Below are 27,679 nucleotides of genomic sequence, written 5' to 3'. Positions count from 1 at the left end.
TTTCATGTGTGCTTTTTCAATTCAGGTCTAGAACCAGAATAATGAGAATGTTGAAAAATTGGCCTCTATGTGTGGGATGGGTCTACACTCAGAGAAGACTATATGGAGGCACCAAAACCAAGATGCTGAGATGTATGTAGCAGACACATTCCAAAATCTAAATCTAGATGGATAAATAACTAGTCACATGCACTGCATAATAAGACCTGCGAATTACATAAACTGTAAACAGGAAGTGATAAAGGAAGTGGAGGGGTTGTGGGAGCTCCCTAGCAATAAGTCTAGCTAGCTAGCAATTTATGGGGCATACAAACTGAAACAGTCAACCTGAACTATTTTGTTTTTTTACATCCAAATCTGGTGCAACAAATCAGAGGAGAAACCCATCAGAATTGGCAGAAGAGCTAGTTTTCAGTTCCTTCAGTTCAGGGGATGACTTTTTTTTTTGTCTCCTTTCTTCAGTTTATTTTCATTGCTTTAAAACAACTAAAAGCTATATGCAAAGTGAGCCCTTTCGTTTGTTTTCTTTAGTTTTATGACCCCGGTGTTTCTGTACACAAGACGGAACAGTTTATGTAGCTATAAATACTACTGATTGGGATGTTAGCCGGAATGTCATTAAGCAAAGAAATGTCGCTTCGGTCAAAGCAAAATATAGGGACAAAGCTTAGGGATGAGCTGTTAATTTATTTTTTTCATAAGGAAATAAAACATATTTTTAGATTTAAACATGTAACTATTTGCATTGAGATGTTTTTTGTAAAACATTGAGCTCTGACTCACATTCAGATAAGCATTAAAGAGTCATTATTTCATGGGGCCTGCAATTCATTAGGACTGAGGTTCAGTACACAATAATAATAATATGGTATTGCAAACTTCCCAAATGTTTTTCTTTATTTATAGAAAGGGGAGAAACACAATTGTAATGGCATAACTAAGGGGAACATTTATGATTGGCCGAAATTCCGTGCCCAGGTTAATCATAAAGGAAACCCTGCATGAGTTTATTAACTCACACTGGGTTTTGTGCAAAAAAAAAAAGCCCAGCAATTTCCGTAATTCTTACCAAACAGGTTTTTATTACGCAGAAAAGCTTTGGTAGCTTTTTTACCTATTCAGTAAAAATTACAGAAATTGCAGAGCTTTTACTGCAGGCAACCCAGCATGACTTAGTAAACTCATGTGGGGTTTCCCTTATAAATCCAAAAGCTCAGACAATCATAAATAAGGCCAGCTTTTTGCCAGGTTTTAGTTGCTGTTTTTTTTTTTTTTATGCTTTTTTTCATTTTAATAACATTTAGTCCTCAAGCGCATTTGTGGTCCCGGCAATATCCCTGCAGAAGAAGCATTTTTACTGAAACCTTTTATCAGAAAATATGAAAAAGTCCTTATTTGGCCACATTCTGCTAAGACCAAGGCAATTTATTTGAAAAATCGCAATAAATAATAAACTTGATCAAGGTCTTTTTGATCATGCCTCCCATTGACTTAAATAGAAGGTTTGTGGGTTTTTTTCAGAAATCAAGGAAACAATCTTGAATTTCAAAATATTTTGGGGTTTGGAAGAACTGAATCCAAACCATTACAATTGTGTGACTTTAAAGCCCCTAAATGACAAACAATCAAGGCTTTAACTATAGAAGAAGATCTGGGACTGATGGTGGGCCCTGGAGGTATAGCGAGCCAAATAGGCACTAACTGATAAGCAGTTTTAATACACTGTATGTATAGGAAAAATGTCTTGCTAATGGCTCAAATGCCCCAAAATGATTTTGCTGGCCCATTAATACTTAGGGTTTATAATTGCCTGAGCTTGTAAGGAGGATGTGGGTGTGACAGTTCCTTAAAGGGACAGTGCCCTTACCTTTACACGGTAGTCCAACTCTGCCCAGAAAGAAATATGTAGACTCTTTCTCATGCAAATAACTTTTTATTCACAGCCGATGGCTAACACTGCACAGGCAGGAAGTTGAGCACTTTACATGGTACATACATTTCCTTCTCTTTCCAAGTACCTCTTAGGCCAGCTGCACAGCTTAGTAAATTATCTTTTTAATTCCGCTACCATGGACCTAGTCCCACCGATCCACTCTAGTGGTCCGGTATCCACTCTAGTAGCCCTCTAGTATAATACGTGCTCTCTTTTAGATAGACTTAAAGATCACATGAAGAAGCACATTAAGCAACAGATTTAATATGGGTCATTATGGATCGGTTGATCCCAACTAAATTACAATTAGAAATGCAGCCACACTGGTGATTCATATAAGGCTGCTTTTTTTTAGTCAATAGTATGGAAATTTGTGATTGCACACTAAACTCTTGAAAATGTTGTATAATTACAAACATTTCTGTATGAAAGTGGCTGGCACTATATGTTTTCAGACATGTTTCGACTGATGTTGGTATAACAGCAATAATCTGTGCCTTCAAAGCTGTCTACAGCAGCTTCCCATCTTGGGACTTGTAGGCCTTATTTTAGTGTCAGTGGCACTGCATGTGCTCAGTGTGTTCTGTCTTTATATTGTGAGATCTTTCCTGCTAGAGCTTTGGCGGGGCTGCATTTCAGGTCCTTGCCACCCAAGGCACCAGATCAGCATTGCCCTACCCTGCACCCCCACACGCTTGTCAGTGTAGAATTTCTGCAGTGTGCATGTGCCTACTACTAGCCCCCAAGGTACCCCGCAGATCCCTCACTGGATTTGACCACCATATTTTTTTTAATATATAGGCACCCAAGGGCCACCCTCCTAAAGTTATATTGTGAGGGTTGGATGTTGTCTGCAGGAAAGATATTCCGTATAACTCTAAAAAAGCATTCTTTATTGGTACCATGAATCAGGTGTCAAACGGATCCTAATTAAATGTGCCAGACCACAGGTGAGTGGGAAAAAGGTTAAAAAAAAAAGTAAAGGGCACATTTGTGTGAGCTTCACATCCCCTGCTAAGGTGCACCTCAAATATAGCTTAGAGATGCATTTCTTTATGCAAGTAAGTTGTGATAAAACCAGCCTTTGCCTTGTGTGTGATATAGAAGGGAATGATAATTAAACATAGAACCTCAGGATTAATTATTTTAATTTATGAGCTTAATATGTTATAATGCCTTTCTTCCCCAGTAGCATACATTTACTTTTCTGGGAATGGGATGGTCAGTTGTGTGCCCTCAGCCTACTGACACCTAGGGGAATAGTATACATTTTCAATTGATCCCCAGTAAGAAATGTTTGTGTAATTTGTCTGAATTCTTTGAAATTAATCTACTCCAATTGAGCCACTTTTCTTTTTGCTGTTCTTCTTGTTTCATGCTGTTTAGCTAGCAAATCCTAGAGTAAAAGGTCTTCTATAATATTCAAAAAAATATAAAAGTATATTACCTACAATACCCTTTCACTGGGATTTGGAATTGTGGGAGCTGGAGCTCAGCAACAACCAGAGACGGAACTGTCCTGCTGACTGTGATGTATATTTAACTTAAAAAGAAATAAATATATACCTAGTATAAAAGTTATTCTAATTTAGATTTGTATTCATTCTAAAGCGGAAATACACACCGGGCCTGCAATAACACAGCACAAAGCAATGATAGAGAGAAAATAATAAGACATAAAACATTAGGAAAATAGATTCCTGTTCCTTGGGGCTTAAAGCTGAAGTGCTTGGGACTTACACATAATATAAAACATTGTAGAAATAATGAAAAACAGAATCGACCTTCTGATGTTGATATTGTGATCAGGCAAATTTCCAGATTCAGAAAAGGGAAACATAAGATAATAAACCCATTATTGAAAAAGGGAGACAAGGAAATATTCTCAGAAAAAAAAGAAAAGGGATGTATACATTTAAAATCTGAGTAGTCTATTATTGCATATGACTGTACCTAGTAGTGATTGGTTTTTATAGATTCATTGGCCCATGAAAGGCTGAGCAGCAAACCAGATATAGAAATATAACAATGTCTAATTCTCTGATAAGTTAAATGAATTGTGTATCAAAGTAATTCAAATATAATGTACTATTGCACTGAACAGGTAAGAACTGAGCGTTTGCTTTAAAAACCCTACAATAGTTTATAAAAAATAAAGCTGCTGTGTAGCCATGGGGTAGCTATACAAACTGAAATAGGGCTAAATGGCACAGGTTACATAGCAGGTGACCATTGTGTTCTACATAGCTTACCTGTTATCTGCTTTGTAACCTGTGTCTTCTCTTCTTTTTTCCAGCTTGAATGGCTGCCCCTATAGCTACACAGCAGCTTTGCTGGCTAAATCATTTGCTTTCTTGTCCCAAGGGATACCAGCAAGTGGGAGACAGCAGAAACCCGCGAGCTGCGATCTGCACAGTTACCTTTCCTAATGCTCATAATAAAGGAGACCGAGTTAAGTAAAAAAATGCAAATCCCAAGGGGATTTTTGTGGAATAAAGTGCTGTCTTGTATAAAAAAAGGGCATTGACTTAAGTCATGAAAACATATTATTGCCTCTTTATAGGTCTCAAGTAAGGCATCACCTTGAGTATGCGGTGCAGTTTTAGGCTCCAGTCCTTAGGAATATTAATGAGCTGGAGAGAGTGCAAAGATGTGGTACTAACTGGTAAAAGGTGGAACTGTTTCTCTGGAAAAAAATCTGCCTTTGGAGGACTAACCTTGATGTAACATGGTGGCATTAATCAGTGCCCTCTCCTTTGTAAGCTTAAAGATAACTTTTCAGTTTCACTTCCATTTTTTTTATTTTTTATAGCCACGGGGTACTTTTATGCAGAGCACAATGTCGTCATGTTGTTCCAGGCTCCCTTGGACAGTTTTCTGCACTGGTAGCACCCAGCTAGAATCAGGACAGGGAATACACAGCACCCTGGAAACAAAGTAGCAGTAGCCTGTTCTGTGCAAATGTATCCAGGGGTGGTTGGTTTTTGTTGAGAAGTGTGTTTTAACCCTGTTAAATGCAAGAAATAACAGAAGCCATAGATAATATTAGGGTTACTTTGTGTGAATCAAAAGCCAGACAAAGGCAAGGGACCTTTCCTTAGAGCAATTCAACACTTATATTCTAAACCCACGGCCACTCTCAAACTCCCTGAAGCATCCCATGGCCTGATCCCCATCAGCAATGGCACGAGACAAGGATGCCCCTTGTCCCCTCTCCTTTATGCACTTAGTATTGAACCCCTAGCCTCGGCCATTCGAAATCATAAGGATATAACTGGCCCCAAGATTCAAGATCAAGAATTTGTTATCTCTCTATTTGCTGATGATATTCTATTAACATTAACGAATCCCACGATATCCCTACCCAATCTACATGTCCTACTAACACAATACAGCAAACATTCAGGATACAAATTAAACGTCGATAAGACAGAAGCCCTGCCACTTAACCTCCCCAGCCAAACTAGGGAAGCCTTAAGCACGAAATTCCATTACAAATGGAAAACCCATTCACTCAAATACTTAGGAATCCAGCTAACTAAAACATATCACCAGCTATACCAGTCCAACTTCCCCCCGCTCATACAAGAAATTAAATCACTCCTACATAAATGGAATACTCTCACAATTTCCTGGCTAGGACGCATCACTGTAACTAAAATGGCAATACTCCCAAAGCTTTTATACTTGTTTGAGACCCTCCCGGTCAGAGTCCCTAAAACGACCCTCAAGGATTTGCAAGCAGCCATCTTCAAATTTATATGGGGTAAACGCAGGCATAGAATAGCTAGAACAGTAATGATGGCTAGCAAAACCCAAGGGGGTCTGGCAGTCCCCCACTTGCAAGCCTACTACGAAGCCTCTCACCTACGCCAGATACTGGGCTGGACCACCTTCGCCCCCTCCACCAAATGGGCACATATTGAATCCCTCTGGATCTCCCCAACCCACCCTAACTCACTACTATGGGATGGAAAAGGAAAGGGCATCTCGGATATTCTATACCCAATGCACTTTACCCTTACTCTATGGAAAGTATGCAAAGACAAATATCGCCTAGCAAACCAGGCTTCAGTGGTGAAACCTTTCCTGGCTAATCCCTCTTTTACCCCGGGAATGTCTGAGAGCTTTAAAAACTATTGGGGCCCAAAGGGAGTATTTAGGATTTATGACTTACTAGACCCACTGACGCTGAAACAGCGGTCATTTGCTGAAATCCAAAACAAATACCAAATACCCAACTCACGATTCTTTGAATACCTACAAATTCGCCACTTTATACAAGCTAACCTTCCAAAAGATCCATCCCTCCTGTCTCTCACCACCTTTGAGAAACTCTGCATGACAGGCCTCCCACGGAGAGCCTTGATCTCCACTTTGTATAGTCTCTTAACTAGCCTCCCTGAGGATCCCTTCCCCAAACATTCTTATATGCTAAAGTGGGAAGAAATCACTTCCACGACCCTTCCCCTAGATGAATGGGCAGATATCTGGGACAATGCGAGACGAACGGCGACTTGTGTCAGACAAAAGGAAAGCATATATAAAACTATGCTCTTCTGGTACGATACACCCATTAAACTTAGCCATATGTTCCCGGGCACCTCTCCACTGTGCTGGAGAAATTGTGGTGAACAGGGAACCTTACAGCATATCATGTGGCATTGCCCCATAATATCACCACTGTGGAAGGAAATAGAGGGCATACTCTCTCGAATCCTGTTCAAAGAGACTCCACTTGACATCTATACTGCTCTTGTGGGTAGGCCAATCTTAGATAATACAGCCGCGGAGCAGAAGCTAACAAACTTTGTGCTAACAGCCACTAGACTGGCGATTACTAAAAAGTGGAAGGACCCTGTACCCCCTAGATTAGGGGATGTGCTCCTGAAGGTGAGAGACATGAGGGAGATGGAACTCATGACGGCCAATGTTTACGACCGACGTAAACAATGGGAGAGGGTTTGGTCCAGATGGGATTATTATATAGCCAACATAAGGAGATAAAGTAAGACACACCCTATAAAGGACCTACCCCCTATCTGACCTACAACCATAACCCTCCACTCTCCCCCTCCCAAGGGACCCATACTTCTCCTTCCCTGTATATTCCCCCCTTTCCTTTGTCCCCCCTCTCCCTCACCTCCCCCTCTCCTCCCTTTTCAGTATTATTTGCAATTGCAACTGTTACTTTTTACATTATATTGCTAATGATTGCTGCCAATTGTCGAGAAATAGGCCTGTTCTATACTTTGTGATATGGTCAATCTTGTATTGTTATATTGCCATTATTGATCTATTGAATGCCTGTCATGACTAAAATGCATAAAAAAAACAATAAAAATCTAAGTTACAAAAGCCAGACAAAGGGGATGGGTCTGTGACATCCGTTGAGGGTGGGATGGTGACATTGGTGGGTGGGATGGTGACATTGGTGGGTGGGATGGTGACATTGGTGAACGGGCTGTGATATTGGAGATGGGCTTTGATGTCACATGCGGCACAGATTCAGGGATTTTACACAGTTTTTTCAAGCCCTATTGATTAAACATGTTCAAAGCAGTGGAAATAAATTGTTTCCCATGGTCAGAAAGTTTGCAAAGTTGCGCAGAAAACAAACAAATAGTCCAAGTCTGCAGGGTAAAATTACGAATTAGTAGAATAGTTTTTCCACATGATTTTGTTAAATTACACTGGAAAAGACTCAGGAACAGTTTACCACGTGTGTGTTTATGATATATTGCCTGGTATTTAAAAAGTTGAACCAAAAACTGACCCAGGTTCATTAGAGTTTAATTGGTTAGTATAAGCATTAGGCCAAATCTGTTAAAATCAGGAAGTGTTAGGAGAAAAGAGAAGCAAATTAAGATAAGATGAATGCTGTACACACGCTAGATAAATAAGCAATGGCGCACAGGGAAAAATGAAGTAACGTTTAGATTTTTTCTCATTGTTGATGTTTTGGCATAGCATCAGAGCTAGCATGCTGTTATAAAACAGAACCTTTGCTATACAGATGGGATTCATCAAGTGGAGATGATTTTTATAATGTACATCTTCCTGAATTTCTGTTTTGAAGAAAAACATGAATTGTCTACACCGTGGGCTGATTTCTGGCAACATGAAGGCAAGGTGTGGCCAGCAACTTGCATATTTTTAACATTTAGAAACAATGAAAGAACACTACAGTGCATTATAACTACTAGTATTCTAGCATTTGCATTACTGAGACCACTAGATCCAAGGTGCCCAACAGGTTTATAAGATATAAATGTTCTTAAATGGGAATCGATCATATGCTGATTAGGGTCTTATGCCTTTAAAAAATGGGTGTTGCTTTGGGCAATATCTCTCCTTTACAAGCTGCAAGGCATGGGGGAATTTCAGGCTCAGTGAGACCAGTGCCTTGGTCAGGAGGCACTTACCCCAAGAAATGTTACTGTGAAGGGAGGTGCAAGCCTATGAAAAGATAAAAAAACAAAAATAATTCTTAGGTCCACCATAGGGGGGGTTAACTTTAAGTGGTATGGTGGCTTGTCAAATATATAATTGTAGCCCACTTTACAAGATTCTGTGGTGCTACCTGCTGATTACTGTACTTTGGCGCTACAGGAGTCCTGAGCCCCCGCTTACTATGGGGGTTTACAGGAATCTCTCCCCTAAATGGCGTGCCTCCACCCAGGGATGGTGTTGTGGAACTATAATCCACCCCCTGGGAACTTAACAGTCACTAGTACCTCTGCCTGGGATCCACACACAGCCCCCGGTACCTTGCCCCTCCCTGGGGTAGTTGCTTACCGGCAGGTAGGTGATCCTTGGTGCAGGAAAGAGTCAGATACACAAGGAATATGATGAATCAGATGAATCGGTTTATTAGGGCAGGACCTCTCCAGGAGTGGCACATATCATTTCACACAGCATGCAGGGCTTTATCTCCTTACTACTCATTGAGAGCCTTTTCCTGTTGGGCAACTCACGGTACTCGCGCCAAGTGTCCCCTTCTAGGTGATCTCCCCAGTACTCACGCCAGAAGGCACCCCCTCTTGGGGTCCTTCCCGGTACTCACGCTAGGCAGCCTCACCACAGGCAGCCCACTCCGGTACTCACGCCTAAGCAACCTCAGATCCAGCCTCCTGGGCTAGCGGTGACCTTGTCCACCTACCTAGCCACTTGTGGCCCTGCACTCCAGCAGATGTAACGCTGGGAGGTCTTAACCTCACTACCACTCCTGGAGGGGCAATGTCCGCCCATTCTAAACTCCTGGTGACCTACATGTCACTCCTAGAGCGACCTATTACCAAACTACTATCTTATCTGTGCCAGGGGTGCACACTACCTGAGCAGCCCCTGGGCTAAAATGTCTGCCAGCACATGGCTGCATCCCTTTATATATCCCAGCACCCCATCTAGTGGTTGCTGGTGAGAAATGCAGGGGAGACTCCCTTTTAGCAGAAAAACACCTAGGGCCACCTTTAGGTGTCCAATTCCCTAAGGCCACCCTCTAGTGCCTGTCTAAGGAGAACCCATCCTAGGGGACCCAAATCTTGGGGATCCCTACATAATCATAACTTTGTAACTGAAATGCCCTGTTTTTGAAAATACACACACTAGCATAGATACTAAATTAGTGGGACCAGGGAATGTGTATTGATCAATCCCTCTCTCTCTCTCTTTTAGGTTTTCAGTACACCAGGAGTAATAACTTAATTTATTTTGTAAAAATGTATTGTACATTTTGGGGCTGCATGTATTTATGTTATGCATTTTTATTACACACGAGTGCCTAAACAACAGGGATTTTACACGCTTTCCAGCTCAGAGATGCCCAGAGGCACATGGACAGCTTCAACGCTAGACAGGCTGAGTCAGCGCTTAATAACAGTTGCCTGACTTCAGCAGGACAACTGACTTAACCCTGTAAATGCCATAAAGCTTATTGGGTAATTTATCAAAATTGGTGTTTTTGAATAACCTTGAAATTAAAAAAATAAAAACAGTTGTTACCTTATTTATTAAAAATTCAAATTAAACAAACACAATCAAATAGTTATGAGTGAAATTGTTGGTCAGGTTTCAACCATGAAAAAAATGCCCATAGACTCTAATGGGCACAGAAAAAAGTTGCATGGTGAAAACAAAGTCATGTGGTAGCCCATTGATGTCAATGTGTTTTGAGTTTTTTTTTTGCTGTTTTGCAGATTTTTCAGTGGAGCAAAATGGGACAGATTTGCACATCACACTACACTAAACTACAATAAAATTAAAAAAAATCAAATAAAAAAACTTGAATAAGTCACATTTGTAGTTTTCTCATGATTTTAATAGGTCAACAAGTGCAAAAAATTTGACCAATCTGAACTGACTACATTTTTTAAATTTTGCCAAGGACAGCTCCCATTCACTTTTACATGACTTTATAATTTTTTTGCACTTTTTTTTGCTTAATAAATATAAAAAATTCTGTTTTTTAAAGTAAAAGGAAAGGTAAAAATCACTGGTGGTTGCCAAATTGTGGGGAAAAAAATGAAGGTTGACAAATAAACCCCTTAGAATGGTGATAGATAAGGCTATATTTACCATATATACACCCATGCCTAGGACAGCATTATGGTATCCTCTGGTCTTTATATGGAAAATAAATAAAGCACTTAAAAACATTTGTGGCTAAATCCAGCCTGGGGTTGAGGGGGTCCTATTTCTGCCCCAATTGGAGCATGTGCACAAAACCAGGACCAATCACTGAGCTCTCACCATGCGCTGATCACAGAGTGAAGGGGCAGGACAAGATCCGGTGCTGTTCAGCCCTGGTAATAGACAAGGACATATTGGCACCACTCTACACTTGCCGATTTAAGTCGATTTCTCGGTTGGAGGCAATTTGCTACTAATTAGTTCTGGTTAACTTTCATGTATATATTTACACACCAGCACAATAGTTCCCTTTTATAAACACATATCTATTAAAGACTCAGAAGTTGATTTAAACAAAATGTTATGCTTTTGACATTATCTTCAAGCAGATGTTTAGCGCTGCACATAAATGTGGAAAATAAAGACCATAGGTGATACAATGGTGTTTCTTCAATTTACCAGTGTGGATAATTTTATTAGAAACTTCATATTTGTCTGTAACTTCATATTTCAATAAGCTCAAACACCACAAAGCCAACCTCAAGTGACAGCATGACCCATGTGAATGAATAGTGTCTTTGTATTAAGCATAGAACTATATTGATTCCACATTTCAGGTCAATTTGTACAAACCAAAAGGTCCGCATGCCCATAATAAGGGATAAAAATGAATAGTAAAATGTCACGCATTCATGTAAATATGCAGCTTTATAAAGGAAAAATGTACCACTGAATAGAAACAACATTTTATTTAACTAATGATTCCAGAACCAAGAAGTTTTGATCAACTGTACTCAACAGCCTTATTCGAGAAACTGTTCTGAAATAGTTAATGTTAGTAAAAATGGAAAAAGTACCATAACTGGGTAATTCAATATTTTCAGCAAGCCTGACCTCAATATATGTACTAATAATGATAATATTTATGTGTGGTTTGTATTTCTGAGTTCTATTGTAAGCCCCTTGGGCAGTGCTGGTGGAGAAAGCCTTTGTCTATTTTTAACATAACAAGGAGTTAGAGAGGGAGGGGAAAGGGAGTAAGAGGATGAAGAATTGGGAATGAATTCCTACAGGGTCCTTGCCTGGTATTCTGCTAGGCTGCTCCAGTGCTGCCCCCGGGGTAGGTTGATTGTACAAATGAAAGTAGCTTGTAGTTTTAACAAAAAACGGTTCATCATTATTATAATAATTTTAGAGGATTCACAGGTGAATTTAGATATTTATTTATTTTATTTGCATCTTCTCGTCATCATTTTCTCGCTGAAAGAAGCTCAAAGCTGCAAAGCGTGTATTTGAAAAGAAATTATATTAGTACTTCCTAATGAATTTTGAAGAGTTCTTCATAATTATAGTACTAAGCCCTATGTGAACCTTGTCAGTAATATTCACCAACTGTTTTTTTATTAAAAACACAAAATAACAATACAAATTATAAATAAATAAAGCGCCCTAAGGTCCCGCTTTCTAAATGTTAGCACCACTAGTGTTCATGTCATAGTCATGAGTAGGATCTCTGCCAGACTTCCCACTAAGATGCATGTCCAGTGACTCACATTCTGCCTCTGTTTAATCCTTGGCTCACCTCCTCTCTGGTTCTCTAGTGACATTGCTTGCCCTAACTTGCTCTGCCTGAGGCATAAAGAGGCACTTTTTTAAGATGAGTGCAATTTGCTGAACATTTTTTCCCCATTATTTTAAATAAACAATATGTATGTATTTCTTGTTCATATGAGCAGCCAACGGAAAAACCCACTGTATAAATAAACCCCTTTCTTCCCCCTGCTGCAGCATGTTAGGCTGTAAGATAAGGAGCAGCTCATTATACTGTGCTTAGAAGAACATGGAGTAGAATGTGATTTTATTGTCCTTTTCAGATTTTGCTGTTTTACTGCCAGAAATAACCAAAAACATAAGGCAAAAAGTAAGTTCATTGAGGTCATGTTGAAGATGAGGGTATAGTGGGACAGTTCTGCTATCAATGCCACCCCCAATCTCCCATGATCACCATCTCAAATGCTTTTTGCACTTCTACAGGGGTAACAAAGGGCTGTATCGCTACTGAGAGAGTGCTGCTCTTCAAGGTACCAGAAGAAGTTTTTTTCCATCCCTGATTGGTGTTGCCACCTGAGGTCAGTTTCCCACCTTGCCTCATGGCTAGAACACCCCTGGGGTTACACTGACCCTTTAATAAATATACAGAGTTTGTAGTGTCGCTTTTAAAGGTAAATCAAGATGAAGCAAACCCTACAACTCCTAGGGGTCCCAGGATTGAAGTGGGTGAAGTCTGGCTCTGACTGTAAAGCAATTTCAATAGATATTTAGGAAAAAGGTTATCTTACAGAAGATAATATGTATGTAATTTTTGTTTATATGATCATGTTCAAAACAAATCAGCAGTAAACTGAAAAACCCAATCCATAAATAAACCCCTTTCTACCCCCAGGTGCAGCATGTTTGGCAATAAGATAAGGTTATCTAACTGAACCTTGGAGGGGATTTTAAAGATTTTTCTGTGAGGTCCAGAAATCTCTAATTATGCTGCTTTCCAGTTCTGTATAAATTAGTGCAGCCCTGAATATTTTGTTAAACTACAGTTGCCAGCATACTCCCAATAGGCTATGGCTTACAGTGGAATAGTGAGAGTTGTAAAATAAAAACACCTGGAGGGCCACGGGTTCCCCTGTCAGTCATATAAACTGTGTCTGTCTCAGCCCTATTTAGATTAGTTTACTTTATATATATTCATTGATCTGTAAAAATATGTGACAGTATGACTTTATAAAATAGTTACGTAAATAATAATAATAAATAAAATAGTTGCGTAAACGAGGCCTATAGGGGGGCAGCCATGCCTCTGGAAAATGTATTATACCTGTTTTAATCTGGCCCCACCCCTTATAGCATCAGTACATACTACTAATGGACCCTTGTAGCATATTAGGGCACTGGCACAAGGGGCAATTAAGAGATTTTGGTCTTTTGCTCTGTGCTGCTGTCAGTTGAGCTTAGGGACTGACTCACAATATACTGTATATATAGAATATATAGAATTTAAAAATTAGCACTGTAGCATCAGCTAATTACAGACCAACCATATTTTCTGATTTTCTAACAATTTGCAAAAACCCCTAAGTTCAGCTCAAACGCTACCCAGAGCGCACTGAGCATGTGAAACAAAATCCAAGATGGGGAGCACCTGTGACAACTTTGTAGATCATTACTACAATTGAGATGCTGAAACTTCAGGCTGGTGCAGTAAATTCAGTATAGAAAATATGATGTTTAGCCATATTCATTTTTAGGGTTTACGTCTCCTTTAACTAGCATGTCAGGCAACTTTCAGAAAACCCTTGTTAATCATAACCCTTATTAATGTTATTATTAACGTCAATGTCCATAGTAATCAACTGGACTTGCTTTGTTTTTTTCTTGAAGATGTTTCACCAGTCATTCAACTGACTTTTCTCAAATCACAATTCATTTTTTTGTTTGTAAAATTTTCTATAAATTTTCTATGCAAGGCACCCTGCAAATATTTGCTTAGCAATTAACTATGCCTGCATTTTTCATGTAAAAAACATGATTTTTTGTGATTTATTAAACGTAAAAACTGCATAACTTCGCCACTTTAAAGCTGTCGAGGTCAGAGGGAAGTCACTGGGAACTGCCCTTGGCAAATTGTAACAAACTTGATTTCATTCATAGTGTTAGAGGCTTTTGGGAGGTTTTTCGTTTGTAAGCTGAAGATTCGTGGAAAAACTTATAAACCCTCAAAAATTGTGTTTTTTGTGTTCCTTTCGTTTATGTCTCGCATTTTATTCATTTATGCTTTTTTGATTGGGATCATTGAGTAAATGACTAGACATTGGTGGTTTTAGTGGAAATGGGTTTATTTGTGGTTTCAAAATACTCTAAAACCACGAAAATCAGGCTGTTGATAAATGTGCCCCCCCTTAACAGTAATATACAATGCAATACATTAAATTACTGAAATACAAAGGAAATTTCATACCTATATATATTTTAGACTCATGAACCAGTGTAGAAATTGTCATGAATTTAAATTCTGTCCATCTATAACATTAATTTAGCCAAATTTATGACTAATTTCATTTTGCAAATTTCATGTAGTTAAAATGACAAATACAAAACAATCTGCTTCTAATGAAATTTATTCTTCATTCTGAATGCCAGGCAATGTTTGTTTTTAGTTGTTTGGTGTCACGCTCCGTGGAAATTATTACCAATGTTTTTCAGAGGATGAGCCTTTCAAGTTTCATTTGAATCATTTTTCTATTCCGAACAAATCGTCCAGAAGAAGCAGAACGTTGACATTGTTTACTGCGTTAGCTGTGGCTTGTCCACTCCAGTCAGGATCATACTGAAAATTAGAAAGCAATAATTGAAAGCCAAATGTATATATGCAGGGAATCGCCTTATGAGCAAATCTATTCATTTTGACTGGTTCTAGCAAAACACAGTCAAGTATTTCCAAACAGCTATGTGAACCAAGAGAAATAATAGGAGACTTCTGTTGTCTTCCTTTCATTCTAGGCAGTTTCCCCTACCTCCCTGTGTGCTGAGCAAGTAAACAAGAGTTTCTTAAAGCAGCTGTATCACAAAGGTTAAACAATGCAGACAGCAGACCTTGCAGCTGCTGGGGGCCCAGCAGTATAGAAGGCCTACTGAGGATTCTGACAAATACAGAGTTTAAATAAATAACTTACCATCTTCCCAATAGCATCTAGTTATGCCACTGGGTCGATTCACAACAGTTAAGTTGGTTTCTTTTATACCTAAACATTTATAAAATATTTGAATGTGATGCCAGTTGTCTAGCATCGGTCCCAGGCTGGCAATCTGTGATTCTGACGGGCTGCTGTAAGATGCCATAAACAGTCATTAGTTATTAGGCTGGTGAGGGGCTGTTGGACCTCTGTGTGCCAGAGACTATTTTAAATCCCAGTCTAGACCTATTTTGAATCACAAGGTCAAGCTGATATTGTTTTCTAATATTGCTCCAAGCACAGCTTTTCATTTTTGTTGTGAAAGGCACATGTTGGACTGAGGATGGAGCTCAGCTGTGATAGAGAGGCTGCAATGGGTGGAGCAAAGCTGAGATAGGCAGGATGTAATGGGAGGAGCAAGGCTGTGATAGACAGGCTGCAATGAGTGGAGCAAAGCTGAGATAGGCAGGCTGTAATGGGTGGAGCAAGGCTGTGATAGACAGGCTGCAATGAATGGAGCAAAACTGAGAGAGGCAGGCTGTAATGGGTGGAGCAAGGCTGTGATAGACAGGTTGTGGAGGGTGGACCACAGTACTATTAATAGCATATAAAAGTGTTTTCTCATTGTTTCTGATCAAATAAACTTATTTCAGGGATTCATAGGGCTTCACCATATTCATAAAAAAAAGTGTGTTTTATAAATGTTACAGTTATAATGTAGTACTGCTATATCCATCGCTGATAAAGCATAGAAGACAAACAAATTAAACAAATCCATGGTACTTTAAAGGGAAAGCAGAAAGTGTGGCTTAATCATGTATTACCTAATTCCTGAAGCGTGAATACCAACTGATGCCACCCTGTGTCTCTTAGCAATGAAAGGAATGGAATTCTCTGGTCACAGTGCATATGTGGCAGATTTTGAGACAAAAAATGCATACCATGGGGTATTTGCAGTTAATCTCCAGCACAGAAAACCCTTAGCATTAAGGAGTCCTTCAAATAAAGGGAATTTAATTGTGCTTTATTTTCAGGGACAGATCCTAGGTAGTGATGCGAGAATTTTTCTACATAGTATGGATTCGCTGCAAAATTCTGCATTTTGCCATTTCAACGTTTTTCACAAAACTGCCAAAAAAATTCATAAAAAATGTCATGAATTTTTCACCTTTTGCAAATTTTTGTGCAGTTTTGCAGGAAAAAGATAACCTCCAAGGCTCTCTAGAGTCCCTGCCATAATACAAAACAGGACATCTGCTTTAAACAGAGGTGAGTGCTGCTAAAGTTCCCAGATATCAGGAATAGAGGGCACAGAGTGAAGTAGTGACCAATTAGGCTGAGACATTGTATAAACTCTACAAAAGGCCAGTGTGGACCGAGCAAAAACTTCCTATCTAGATTTTTCCATGCCACACATCCTATACAGCAGAGCGCTGGGGAGTTCCCCTCTAGTGAACTTTGGTTATCTCTGCTTAATTCTATTTTTACTCTTTCATAAATATGCCCCACAGTTTCCATTTGTGTATTTTCTATTCAAAAAATATTTTTAGAAGAGCTTCTTATTCTGCAACATGGATAACTTAAGGCTGCAATCTGTCCGTCTGATCCCACTCACAACATGTATGCAGACGTATGTTTGGAATATACAATATACATAATGACACATGCCCAGTATAAAACTAAACAAACATACTCTTATTAGTGACCTGCAATCATCACAAAAGAAAGCAGCCATAGGCACAAATTAGTGGAGCTTTAGCTGTAGCCTATGTAACTTCTGATATGATAAGGGACTATGAGGGGCATAAGTAGGACAAAAAAAAATCTTTTGACTTAAGACAAAAATCTCACTAAGACTGTCTGTGCTGCCTGTGCTTATTAAAATGCAATTTTATATAACTGAGTCGAAAAGAAAATGAAAACCAAATACAAAGGGAAACGTAATGGATATGGAAATATCATGAAGTCATAGGTTAAATTCTGCACAGTTAAAAAAAAAAAAGGACATTGCTTGATTTGTGATTGGCACATGTCGTTCTCACATTCTCTCTCCATGGTTTAGCACCAAATATCAGGCATTTGTTTGGAGATTTTGTTGCTAGGAGAATTACATAAGTCGGAATACCATACAATCTTTCTTAGCAAATAATGCTTCTCTACATTGGGCGTCTCAGGACGGCAACATTCACTCGTTTTACCTTAACTGGTGCTGTCTTTTGTGCAGCAGTTGGATTCTCTCTCCAGTTGAGGCCGGTCACCAAACTGATGTAATTAACTTGATCACCATTTTCCGTGTGTCTTTAGAAAACAAATAAAGGGAACAAACAGTCAGGGCAGATCCTAGGTTTATAGAGTTTGTATCAATTTTTAAATATTTTGCTAAAAAGGCTTCGGTTCAGAGCCAACATCCCACCACTGAATATCAGACAGAACCAAGTCTACAGTTTCCTAATTTAATTTATCTGATTTTGGACCCAAACAAAAAAAGTATTGCAAATGAAAACCATGTGTGGAACCTGTGTAGCTGGTGCTTGCTACATAATTTAGTTACAGTTGTTCAGCTGGTAATTTGCTACATTGCTGGATGTCTTTCATGCTTTTCTGCTAGACTAAAGTTAAAGGGGAACTGCTTTTGATATACACATGCACCCAAACTGTAGTGTGTACTTAAAGGAGAATGAAACCCTAAAAATGAATATGGCTAAAAATGACATATTTTAAATACTGAATTTACTGAATCAGTCTAAAGTTTCAGCACCACAATAGCAGTAATGATCCAGGACTTCAGACTCGTCACAGGAGCTCCCCATTTTGGAGAGTGTCAGTGACACTCACATGCTCAGTGCATTCTGACAGCTGTTGAGAAGCTAAGCTTAGGGGTCCTCACAAATTATTACGCAGAAAATGAGGTTGGCCTTTCATATAAGCTGATGCTACAGGGATGAATATTACATTCTGATGCTAATTGCACTGGTTTCTGAGCTGCTATCTAATTATCTGTATTTTTTTACTAATCAGCCTTATATTGTGACATATATACAGTATATTGTGCCCCTAAGTTCAGTAACTGACAGCAGCACAAAGCATGTGCAGTGAATCAGCAAAATAGAAGATGGGGAGCTACTGGGGGCATCTTTTGGGGCACAGATCTTCACTGCTAATGGTCCAGGGTTGCCTTTGCTGGTACAGAAGCCCAAAACATAATGTACAACATTTCTGCCCTACTTCTTTAGTTAGGCGTTAGTTCTCCTTTAAAGGGGTTGTCCAGCTTTAAATTAACTATTAGTATGATGTAGCGAGTGCTATTTAGAGGTAGTTTGCAATTGGTCTTCATTTTTTATTATTTGCAGTTTTTGAATTATTTAGCTTTTTGTTCAGCGGCTCTTAAGTTTGAAAGAAAGGCAGCTATCTAGTTGATAGGGTCCAATTTAACTCAGCAACCAGGCAGTGGTTTTAAAGAGAGAAAGGAATATGAATAGGGGAGGGGGTCTAAATAAAAAGATAAAATTGAACCAGAATGTGGACCACCCCTTTTATTCATTCTTTTTTACATAGCTTTGATTATTGTTTTTTTGTTTATAGGATATTAATGGTTTATTAGTGTTTTTCTGTAACCTTGCATTTTTTACTACTATAAACAACCCAACAATGCTGTTTGTCAGTTGTGCATGAGTGCTGACTCATACTGGAAGCAGCCAATAAGAGCAGGTAAAATCTGTCAGTGACTCACAGCACAGGTGTGTAGGTTGCAGCCAAAAAGATGTTAGGTTGAGGAATATATAAATGATAAAATATAAAATCAATAACAATATAAAACAATGAAGAAATAAATAATAAAGGCTATTTGTGAAACAGTTCAACTGCAGTTTAGTGGCAGTTTTATAACACTTTGCCTTTAATGTTTCAGCTAGACACCTATAAAACCATTTACTGTTTCTATAATGGGTTATTATTAGCACCCGCTGTTAGACAAAGGAAGCCTTATATTTAAACCTGAATTACCATGAGTGAGTTTGAGGCCAGTAGATCATCTCTCAGGCCATAGATATAAAATATCATACCGGCATCATACAAGGCATAGCTTGACAGTTCAGCCTTATATTACAAACCAAAATGTTTGTGCTATAAATAAACAGTTTTATGTGTATTCTTTTCAGGGGAGAAATCTGATCACAGGTTTTGCGTCTGCTGCAAACATTGCATTATTATGATGACAATGATTTAAATAGCCTATTCTGTGCTATTATGTAAAGTATATTTCTGAAATAAATTCTGTACACAGATATAAAAAGTATACAGCACAAGAGAAGACAGGGTAAATCTCTGGTCTATACAGCACCTGGAAGCATGAGTATTATTCCCTTAATAATAATTAATGATTTTGTTGCTGATGTTTGCTCATGTGCCATTGACATTTTTATCAACCATTCACAAACCCACTTGAAACATCATCTAGCTCTCCCCAAAAAAGAGGTCAAGAGGTTAATTTTAATCTAGAATTGGATCGCCACCCAAAACTTATTTGCGCATAATGAAAAAACTAATGCTAAGCAAATTTCCAATATAAATTTATTAAAATGTTTATATTCTATGTATTACTGGCTATGGCAAATGAAGCCATGTCTAATGAACAGACCTGAAGGAGAACTGATACATCAGAACCAGCAGTGCAGAGAACATGGAATACATACGGTAAATACAGATTTACAGCAATAGCAATTACATTCCCACATAACTTAAAAACCACTGAATAATTAATCTTAATTTAGATTGGAAAGTTGCCTAGAATGACATTTTCTTTCATTATGCAAAAACTTTTTTGGGGGTAAAGACCCCCCTTTAAGAGTAATCCCTGGGACTTTTTAACATCCTGGTAACATTAAAGCAACAGTAAAAATGATTCAGTGGATTCTAAGTATGTGAAAAGACCTTTAGTTGCTGATTTAAGTGTTTGTAGATAGTGTGTATGGGGTAAGTTACTTAAATAGCTTGGCCACTTTCTATGATATATTGTGTAAAACACTGAAACCATAATTTTTGGATCAGCCAAATACTGAATAATCCACAAAAGATTAAGCTGAATATTAAACCAAATATGAACATTAATTTGCATTGTTCAAATCTGAAAAAAATAGGCACAAGATATTGTCAAATTCTATTATTTAGAGATTTAGGGACATTTTGTTGCCCCTGATAAATATTTGCTACTGAGGCCAACAAAGCACCCCTTGTTTCCTTCCTAACAGCTAAAATGCAAATCTCTGTTAGGGAAACATATGCAGCGCTTCAGCTTTCCAAGGTAGCCCGACATTTCCTTGCAAGGAAACTTTGGGCAACTTTGCACCACATATCACCAGAGATTTGCATGTTAGTGGTGAGAAGGGATGATTTGTCACCAGCGGATACAAAGATTTATCACAGGCGACAAAAAGTCCTGCCTGCCATTACCTTTAAAGTCACATGACATGAAGGTTCAGACTCAGTTCAGCTGGACAGGTTTAACACTTACTTTTCCAGCAGAACTCGAAGAAAATCATCTGCTAAAGGAATCTTAAATGCTTTGCAAATTGTTAAAGTTTTCTGAAAAGAAAGCCATCCATTTCTGCAAGAAATAAGGAAATCATTTATGGAATGTTATATATAGGGGGAAAAAATGAGTCAGTAAAGTGGGAGATGTGGCACTGAGCGTTGCAATTAGCAGGTGGCAATGGATTAAAATTGATCATAGAAGAATGCTAATATAGATGAAGAAAATAAGAATGGAATTCTCAACAATAGAAAGCACTTAATAGCATGATAGCATGAAAGGTCAACTTTCTGTTGTTTGGCTGCTGCTTTTGAAATGACCAAAAAAGAGACCCTTCATCAAAATATTTCTCATACTCTTAAATATATTTTTTTGTTTTTAATATTTTGATTTTAATGACAAATAATTGCTAACTAACCTGAATGGTACACAGGGCATTTTTGTCGCCTGTGCAATACTGACCCTCAAAAAGACAACAAAGTGCCTGTGAGCATAGGAATGACTATGTTCCGAATCATCATTTCTGATGTTCAGACAAGACTCGACAAAAACATTTGTATTTTGATTATGGTTTATTCCATTGTCATGTAGACTGAGCACTTTCTGTTTCTCCAGAAATAGTCAGTGTCAGTTGGCAAACTCCAATGGCTGGATTCATAATATGACAAAACTACAAACCAATGCACCTATGTAACTGCTCCCCCTACCTCCAGAGCCCCATAGCGCCAATATAAAATCTGAGCCCTGGACCCCTGCATGAGTTATTGTTTCTTAGTTTCTGCAAGTTTGAATCTATGGCTCTGAATTATCAGGCTGAGTGAATGCACAGTTGGCCACAGGGACATAAGGAAGTGATTTGCATGTCTCTGCCCATGATTCCTTGGGTTAGTGTGAGCCTCTTATTTTTGGTTTGAGTGCAATGCTATAGGGCAGATATACATCCACAAGTGCAGTGAGCATTTTTTTGAGAGTTTTTTTCCCAGAATTACAGTGTCATTACGGTCGCAAGGGGGCATTGTGCAAAATTCTGTGTGTACGTCACTGCAAATCACATTTGTGTGGAAGTCCGTCTTGTATCATTTATGGTGTTCACTGGGCAATTAACATCTTTGCTAGTGTGCTGCAACTATTGAAGCTAGGCATTATGGGAACCCTGTAGGCATCGGGAGGTGCCAGTCACTTCAGGGTTCCCCTGCGTTACTAGGTGCAACAGCACTTGATTCATGATGGAAGACAGGAAGGACTGAGAGGCTCCAAGTGTAACTATATGAAAGTGCTAGGAGCATACCATTAATGAAATTAGTTTTATGTGCAACTGACCACAGGGAGGTAAATGAGCCCTTATGTGTGTAGCAGGGAACATGTCAATGCATTCTGATTTCAGAAGGCTTTACACTACATGTCTTCATCTTTACAAGGCATTTTTTTCTTACATTGATCTCACATAGTATAACTGGAGTCCGTTATTTTGAGTTTGGGTAACATCTGGGATTTAATGCAATGGGAAGTTAGCCAAATGTTCATGGTCTCTTACTGGATTTTCTAATTATTAAATGCTGTTTAACACAAGCTATGTCACACAATAAACCTCACTTACTTTTCTTGGTCATTGTAGACAAACACATCACTGAGTTTGCTAAAGTTCTCAAATGACTTTTTCTTGAGTTGCTCTTGGGCAATAGCAGTAAGGGATCCAAGATCAATTTCTGGTTTGTCTCTTATACTATAGTATCGCCCTGTGGTCATGATTTCATGTTCAGTCAGTTGATTCTCATAAATGTCCACCAGCAGGTTTCTAAAACATGGGGTACAAAGGGAAATTGATGTTAGAGCTAAACACACCACTGAGACAATAATTCATTTACATCAAAACCTCGTTCTTCATACTCTCCCCAAATCTCCTTTATGTATAGGCCTACCTTGCACTGATATATACCAACTTACCTAGATTGTAGTTTTTCTGTATATAGCCATTTGCCTAGATTGCAGTTTTTCTGTATATAGCCATTTGCCTAGATTGTAGTTTTTCTGTATATAGCCGTATATCTAGATTGTAGTTTTTCTGTATATAGTCATTTACCTAGATTGTAGTTTTTCTGTATATAGCCATTTGCCTAGATTGTAGTTTTTCTGTATATAGCCATTTGCCTAGATTGTAGTTTTTCTGTATATAGCCATTTGCCTAGATTGTAGTTTTTCTGTATATAGCCATTTGCCTAGATTGTAGTTTTTCTGTATATAGCCATTTGCCTAGATTGTAGTTTTTCTGCATATAGTCATTTAACTAGATTGTAGTTTTTCTGTATATAGTCATTTACCTAGATTGCAGTTTTTCTGTATATAGCCATTTGCCTAGATTGTAGTTTTTCTGTATATAGCCATTTGCCTAGATTGCAGTTTTTCTGTATATAGACATTTATCTAGATTGTAGTTTTTCTGTATATAGTCATTTACCTAGATTGTAGTTTTTCTGAGTAGGACCCTCACTGTCCTGTTCCTTAGTTACTGTAGTTTTATAAATGCAGCAAGTATAGACCAGAAATATAACTTTTCTTCTCTTCAGCAAATCAGATGCATGGGTACAATTGTTTTTACCATTTTTGGGTTATTATATGAAATCATGACTAAAAATATGAAACATAATCAAATTAAAAGCCCTTCAATTTAAAAAAATGCTATAAGGGATTAATATAGTGTACATAGTTAGCACATCTAAATAGCTTTTGGCCCCATTTAGGATATGCTATTAAACATAAATCTATCATTTTGAAATGTACTTTTCCAGATTTCCTTGCTTTTTCAATGAAGTAGAGAAGTGGTAGCTAAACTGCTAGACACCACTGCCAAGCTTTGCATCGCATGAGACCATAAGAACAGAGATGAACTGACTGTAGCAAGGTTGCATTGCAACATCACTTATGGTAAAACAGATGTTACCACCTGGGGAAAGGTCAAATACAAATCATATGTAAGTCTTTGTGAATCTGTGACGATTCTTAACACTCTTTTCCTGCATTTCTAGTCAGAGCACAATATCACTCAGTGAAAGCAACTGTTTTTCCTGGATAGGCGCTCAATATGAGCAAAGGATAAAAAATATTACTGATGAAGTGCATGGACACACAGAACAGACACAGTAAATATTCAAGTAGAAAAGAAGAAAAGCACTCCAGGGATTTACTGCAAAAACCAGTGATTTACTGACCCAGCAGCAACCTTCATGACAAGAACAAACTGGATCTTTGTCTAGTTGAAAGTTAAGAAAGATTCATGGTTTTAGGGCCAAAACACGGTTGTTCAATTAATCAGTGATTGATGTATTGAATACTTTGAATGTTTTTTTTTCACGAACACACTTGAAATAACATTACTTAAATCATATGAAGGAATGTCAGGGATTCTGATTTTGTAGAAAAAAAACACAGATATCCATAACAGACATGTTAACTCGCCCATATTTTTCGAAAGCCATCCTGGTTTAAGCACTTCTTACCTTGTCACCTGCAATAGCAGGTCTGTCACCCCTGTCAGTAATTTGCAGCTGAAACCTACCCACTTCATTGAAATGAAGAGAGCCGGAGTTCATCGATATCTGTCTGAAGCAGGGAGCACAGCAAGGGGGGCAGGGTCTGGGCAGAGCAGGGTGTGACTGAGATGCACCTGGATCCCTTTGTATCTCTGCCATAATTATTGATATATTATTGATATATTAGTGTAGGTCTCAGTAGTAAATAATTGTCTTTGGAAACATGAAGATACAGAAGTTAGGAATTCTTCTATGCACCTCTGGGGTCTTAGGTTCAATTTAAGACAGGCCATTGTCTGCAACGAGATTATATTTTCACCCATCCTTGTGAGGGTTCCCTCTATGTACTCTGATTTCCTCCCATATTTCCCAAAATACAGATACATACAGATAGGTTAATTGGCTCCTGATAAAATTGAACATAGTGCATATGTGATAGAGCAGAGGTAGCGAGGGCCAGAATTTTTCCGGCCTACATGGTGGAGGGCCAATAATGAAAAACAGTTTTGATCACTCCCCTTTTTTAAAACCACACCCACTTGAAACCACGCCCATGTTATCACATGACCATACCCATATTAATGGTGGTAGTACAGCAAAAACCTGCCATATTCTGCCTTCGCTACCATGCCTGTGTGTGCCATACTCTGCCTGCCCTATGCTGTCTGTGTGTGCCACACTCTGCCTGCCCTATGCTGCCTGTGTGTGCCATACTCTGCCTGCTCTATGCTGTCTGTGTGTGCCATACTCTGCCTGCCCTATGCTGCCTGTGTGTGCTATACTCTGCCTGCCCTATGCTGCCTGTGTGTGCAATATTCTGCCTGCCATATGCTGCCTGTGTGTGCCATACTGTGCTTTCCATACCCTGCCTGTGTGTGCCATACTCTGCCTGCATTATGCTGCCTGTGTGTGCCATACTCTGTCTGCCCTACCCTGCCTATGTGTGCCATACAATGTCTGCCCTATGCTGCCTGTGTGTGCCATACTCTGCCTGCCCTACCCTGCCTGTGTGTGCCATACTCTGCCTGGCCTACCCTGCCTGTATGTTTCATACTCTGCCTGCCCTATGCTGCCTGTGTATGGCACACACAGGCAGTATAGGGCAGGCAGAGTATGGCACACACAGGCAGTATAGGGCAGGCAGAGTATGGCACACACAGGCAGCATACAGTGACACAATGTTGCAACTGCTCCTACAGTCTGCACAATAACTATATATTAAAAAACATATTAATTGCAGTACTACCTTATTATATGTTACAGGTGAATAGGTGAACTATGTGGGGTTTACAGTCTGAGCCATTGTGTGAACAATGCAGTGGGTGAACAATGTAGGCATTAAAAGGTGTGAACAACACAGGGGATTACATATTTAAACAATACAGGGGAATTACAGCCTGAATCTGAGGTGGGAACTATGCAGGGGGCCAGATAATCTCAGTACTGATATCATTTAAATGTTACACAATGGTAAGCCATTAAAGCAGCCAGACAGGTGGGGGGCCACACAGAGGGAGGTCGCGGGCCGCCAGTTGGACAGCACTGTGACAGAGCACTTAACCTGTAATATCCATTGGGGCAGAGACTGATGTGAATGATGTATCATTTCCGTAAAGCAGTACAGAACATGTCGGTGCTATAGATAAAATCTAATAATGTAGTAAATAGTATTGCAATCTATCTCGTATTCCAATGTAACTTATGCAAAATAAATGTTTGCAACAAACTTCATTAAATGAGAAATGTCCAAAAATGATCATACTGTGTAACAATATCTCTGTAAATGTATAGCAGAGAACACTGGCGTACCATGGTAACTGATTGAAAGTTTGCTACAGGAATTGTAACACATATAAACAAACTGTATATGTTTAAACAAACTGTATATATATTTTTGCTTTCAAACAACAAGCCAGTAAATGCTACATGATTTCTACAGTTTTCAAGGACTAGAATTGAATCCAAATCTGTTATTGTTTTTCCCTATGTGCTTTCTTTAGCGAATTTGCCAGTTGTTACCTCCAGCAAATGTTGGGCTCGGTAGGTTGGGTCACTCTCAACATATTATTCACTGCTTCTAAGGGCCCAAAGCACATGAAGGGTCAGATTTAAACAAAATTGGAGCAAATCCTAGTCACAAAGAACTAGGTTAAAATATTTATCCTGTTGCAACTAAATATGAATGATATTGGTCATTGTTGTTTCAGGCCTGTCTGAACTGCTATTGGATATAGTGGAAAATGTGAAGATGATTGCATAGTCCCATTATGTACAATTATCAGCTAGAGGGGTTCCCCCTTGAAGGTGTATAAAAACCAATCCCTCACTATTACACTACATTAGCCAGAGCTGTATTAGCAAAGGGTGCCTTTGGAGTGCAGAGGACTATGCACACCCAAACACAGCATGCAGAGTGCAAAAAAATGATCCTCTGTGGCCCACTGTGGGCTTTTTTTGCCCTTTGAACACTGTATTTCTTTTTGCCCTGAGTCAGTTTTAAAATATGCATTGATAACTCAACCCCTGAAGTACTTTGGTCTTTCACATCAAACTTACTTACCAATGGTACTCACATAAGTGGAAGAAAATGCTAACTGGGACTGGGCCTCGCTCAAGATTAGAAATCCAGTACAAAGAACAGAGTGGAGCACTGTCATGTGCTTTTTGATTTTTGATTTTTTTTTTATGTGTCACCAAGCCTCATTTTTTTAAATAAAATGTTGGGTCCAAAATATAACAAGCAGTGATTTACTGTCCTTATTTCTTTGGGTTGTAACAAATAAATGCGCATGTAGCAAAGACAACTGTAAGAGATGTATAAATGCACCTTGTGCCATTTACTCATTTCTTACTGTCAATAAATTAATAAAAATGACTTCATCACTATGTTTAGTTTCACATCATTATGATGTTACTTGAGCAATGCACAGTGTGAGACTGAGGATTCCAGGGAGGGACAGAAAAAGAACGTTTGACACTTAAAAGGGGAAAGTGCCTTTGTAACTGAGCCAAGCTGTATTTAGATGAACTATACAATGGTCTGTTGAAGAAGAATGCGAGAGCTATTCAAAAGAACTCTGTTGCCACCCAGAAGAGAAGAAATGACCCAGACACATATTTGTAGGTCATTTTTAAAACATATACTCTTTAGAGATGGTAAGTTATGTATAATGGCTTGTTCTGTGTATATTGCAGTGATGCTCTATGCTTGGGTTAAAGGTGGCTAATATAGCATTAGTATTTTTGCATAGCCCATTAAATATATTTTATTTTTCATACAGACTGAACTCCACTAAAAAATACTCCACTTAAATATTTAATATGCTGATTGTACA

At 38.7% G+C, this 27,679-nt stretch overlaps 1 protein-coding gene across 1 annotated transcript in view; it reads right to left on the bottom strand.

Moving 5' to 3' along the window:
• Window positions 1–14,720: 14,720 nt before the first annotated feature.
• The window catches only part of efhc2 (EF-hand domain containing 2), a 48,173-nt gene continuing 35,214 nt past the window's right edge, over window positions 14,721–27,679 (bottom strand). The window contains 4 exon segments of the mRNA NM_001142661.1: window positions 14,721–14,945; window positions 17,490–17,589; window positions 20,801–20,893; window positions 22,416–22,613. Coding sequence (NP_001136133.1) covers window positions 14,850–14,945; window positions 17,490–17,589; window positions 20,801–20,893; window positions 22,416–22,613 — 487 coding nt within the window. The 3' untranslated portion in view covers window positions 14,721–14,849.

The sequence above is a fragment of the Xenopus tropicalis genome, chromosome 2, assembly GCF_000004195.4.
Source record: "Xenopus tropicalis strain Nigerian chromosome 2, UCB_Xtro_10.0, whole genome shotgun sequence".
In the NCBI taxonomy this organism is placed as follows: Eukaryota; Metazoa; Chordata; class Amphibia; order Anura; family Pipidae; genus Xenopus; species Xenopus tropicalis.
Note: the sequence above shows the minus strand (reverse complement) of the source record. Positions and strands in the feature narration are given on the sequence as shown.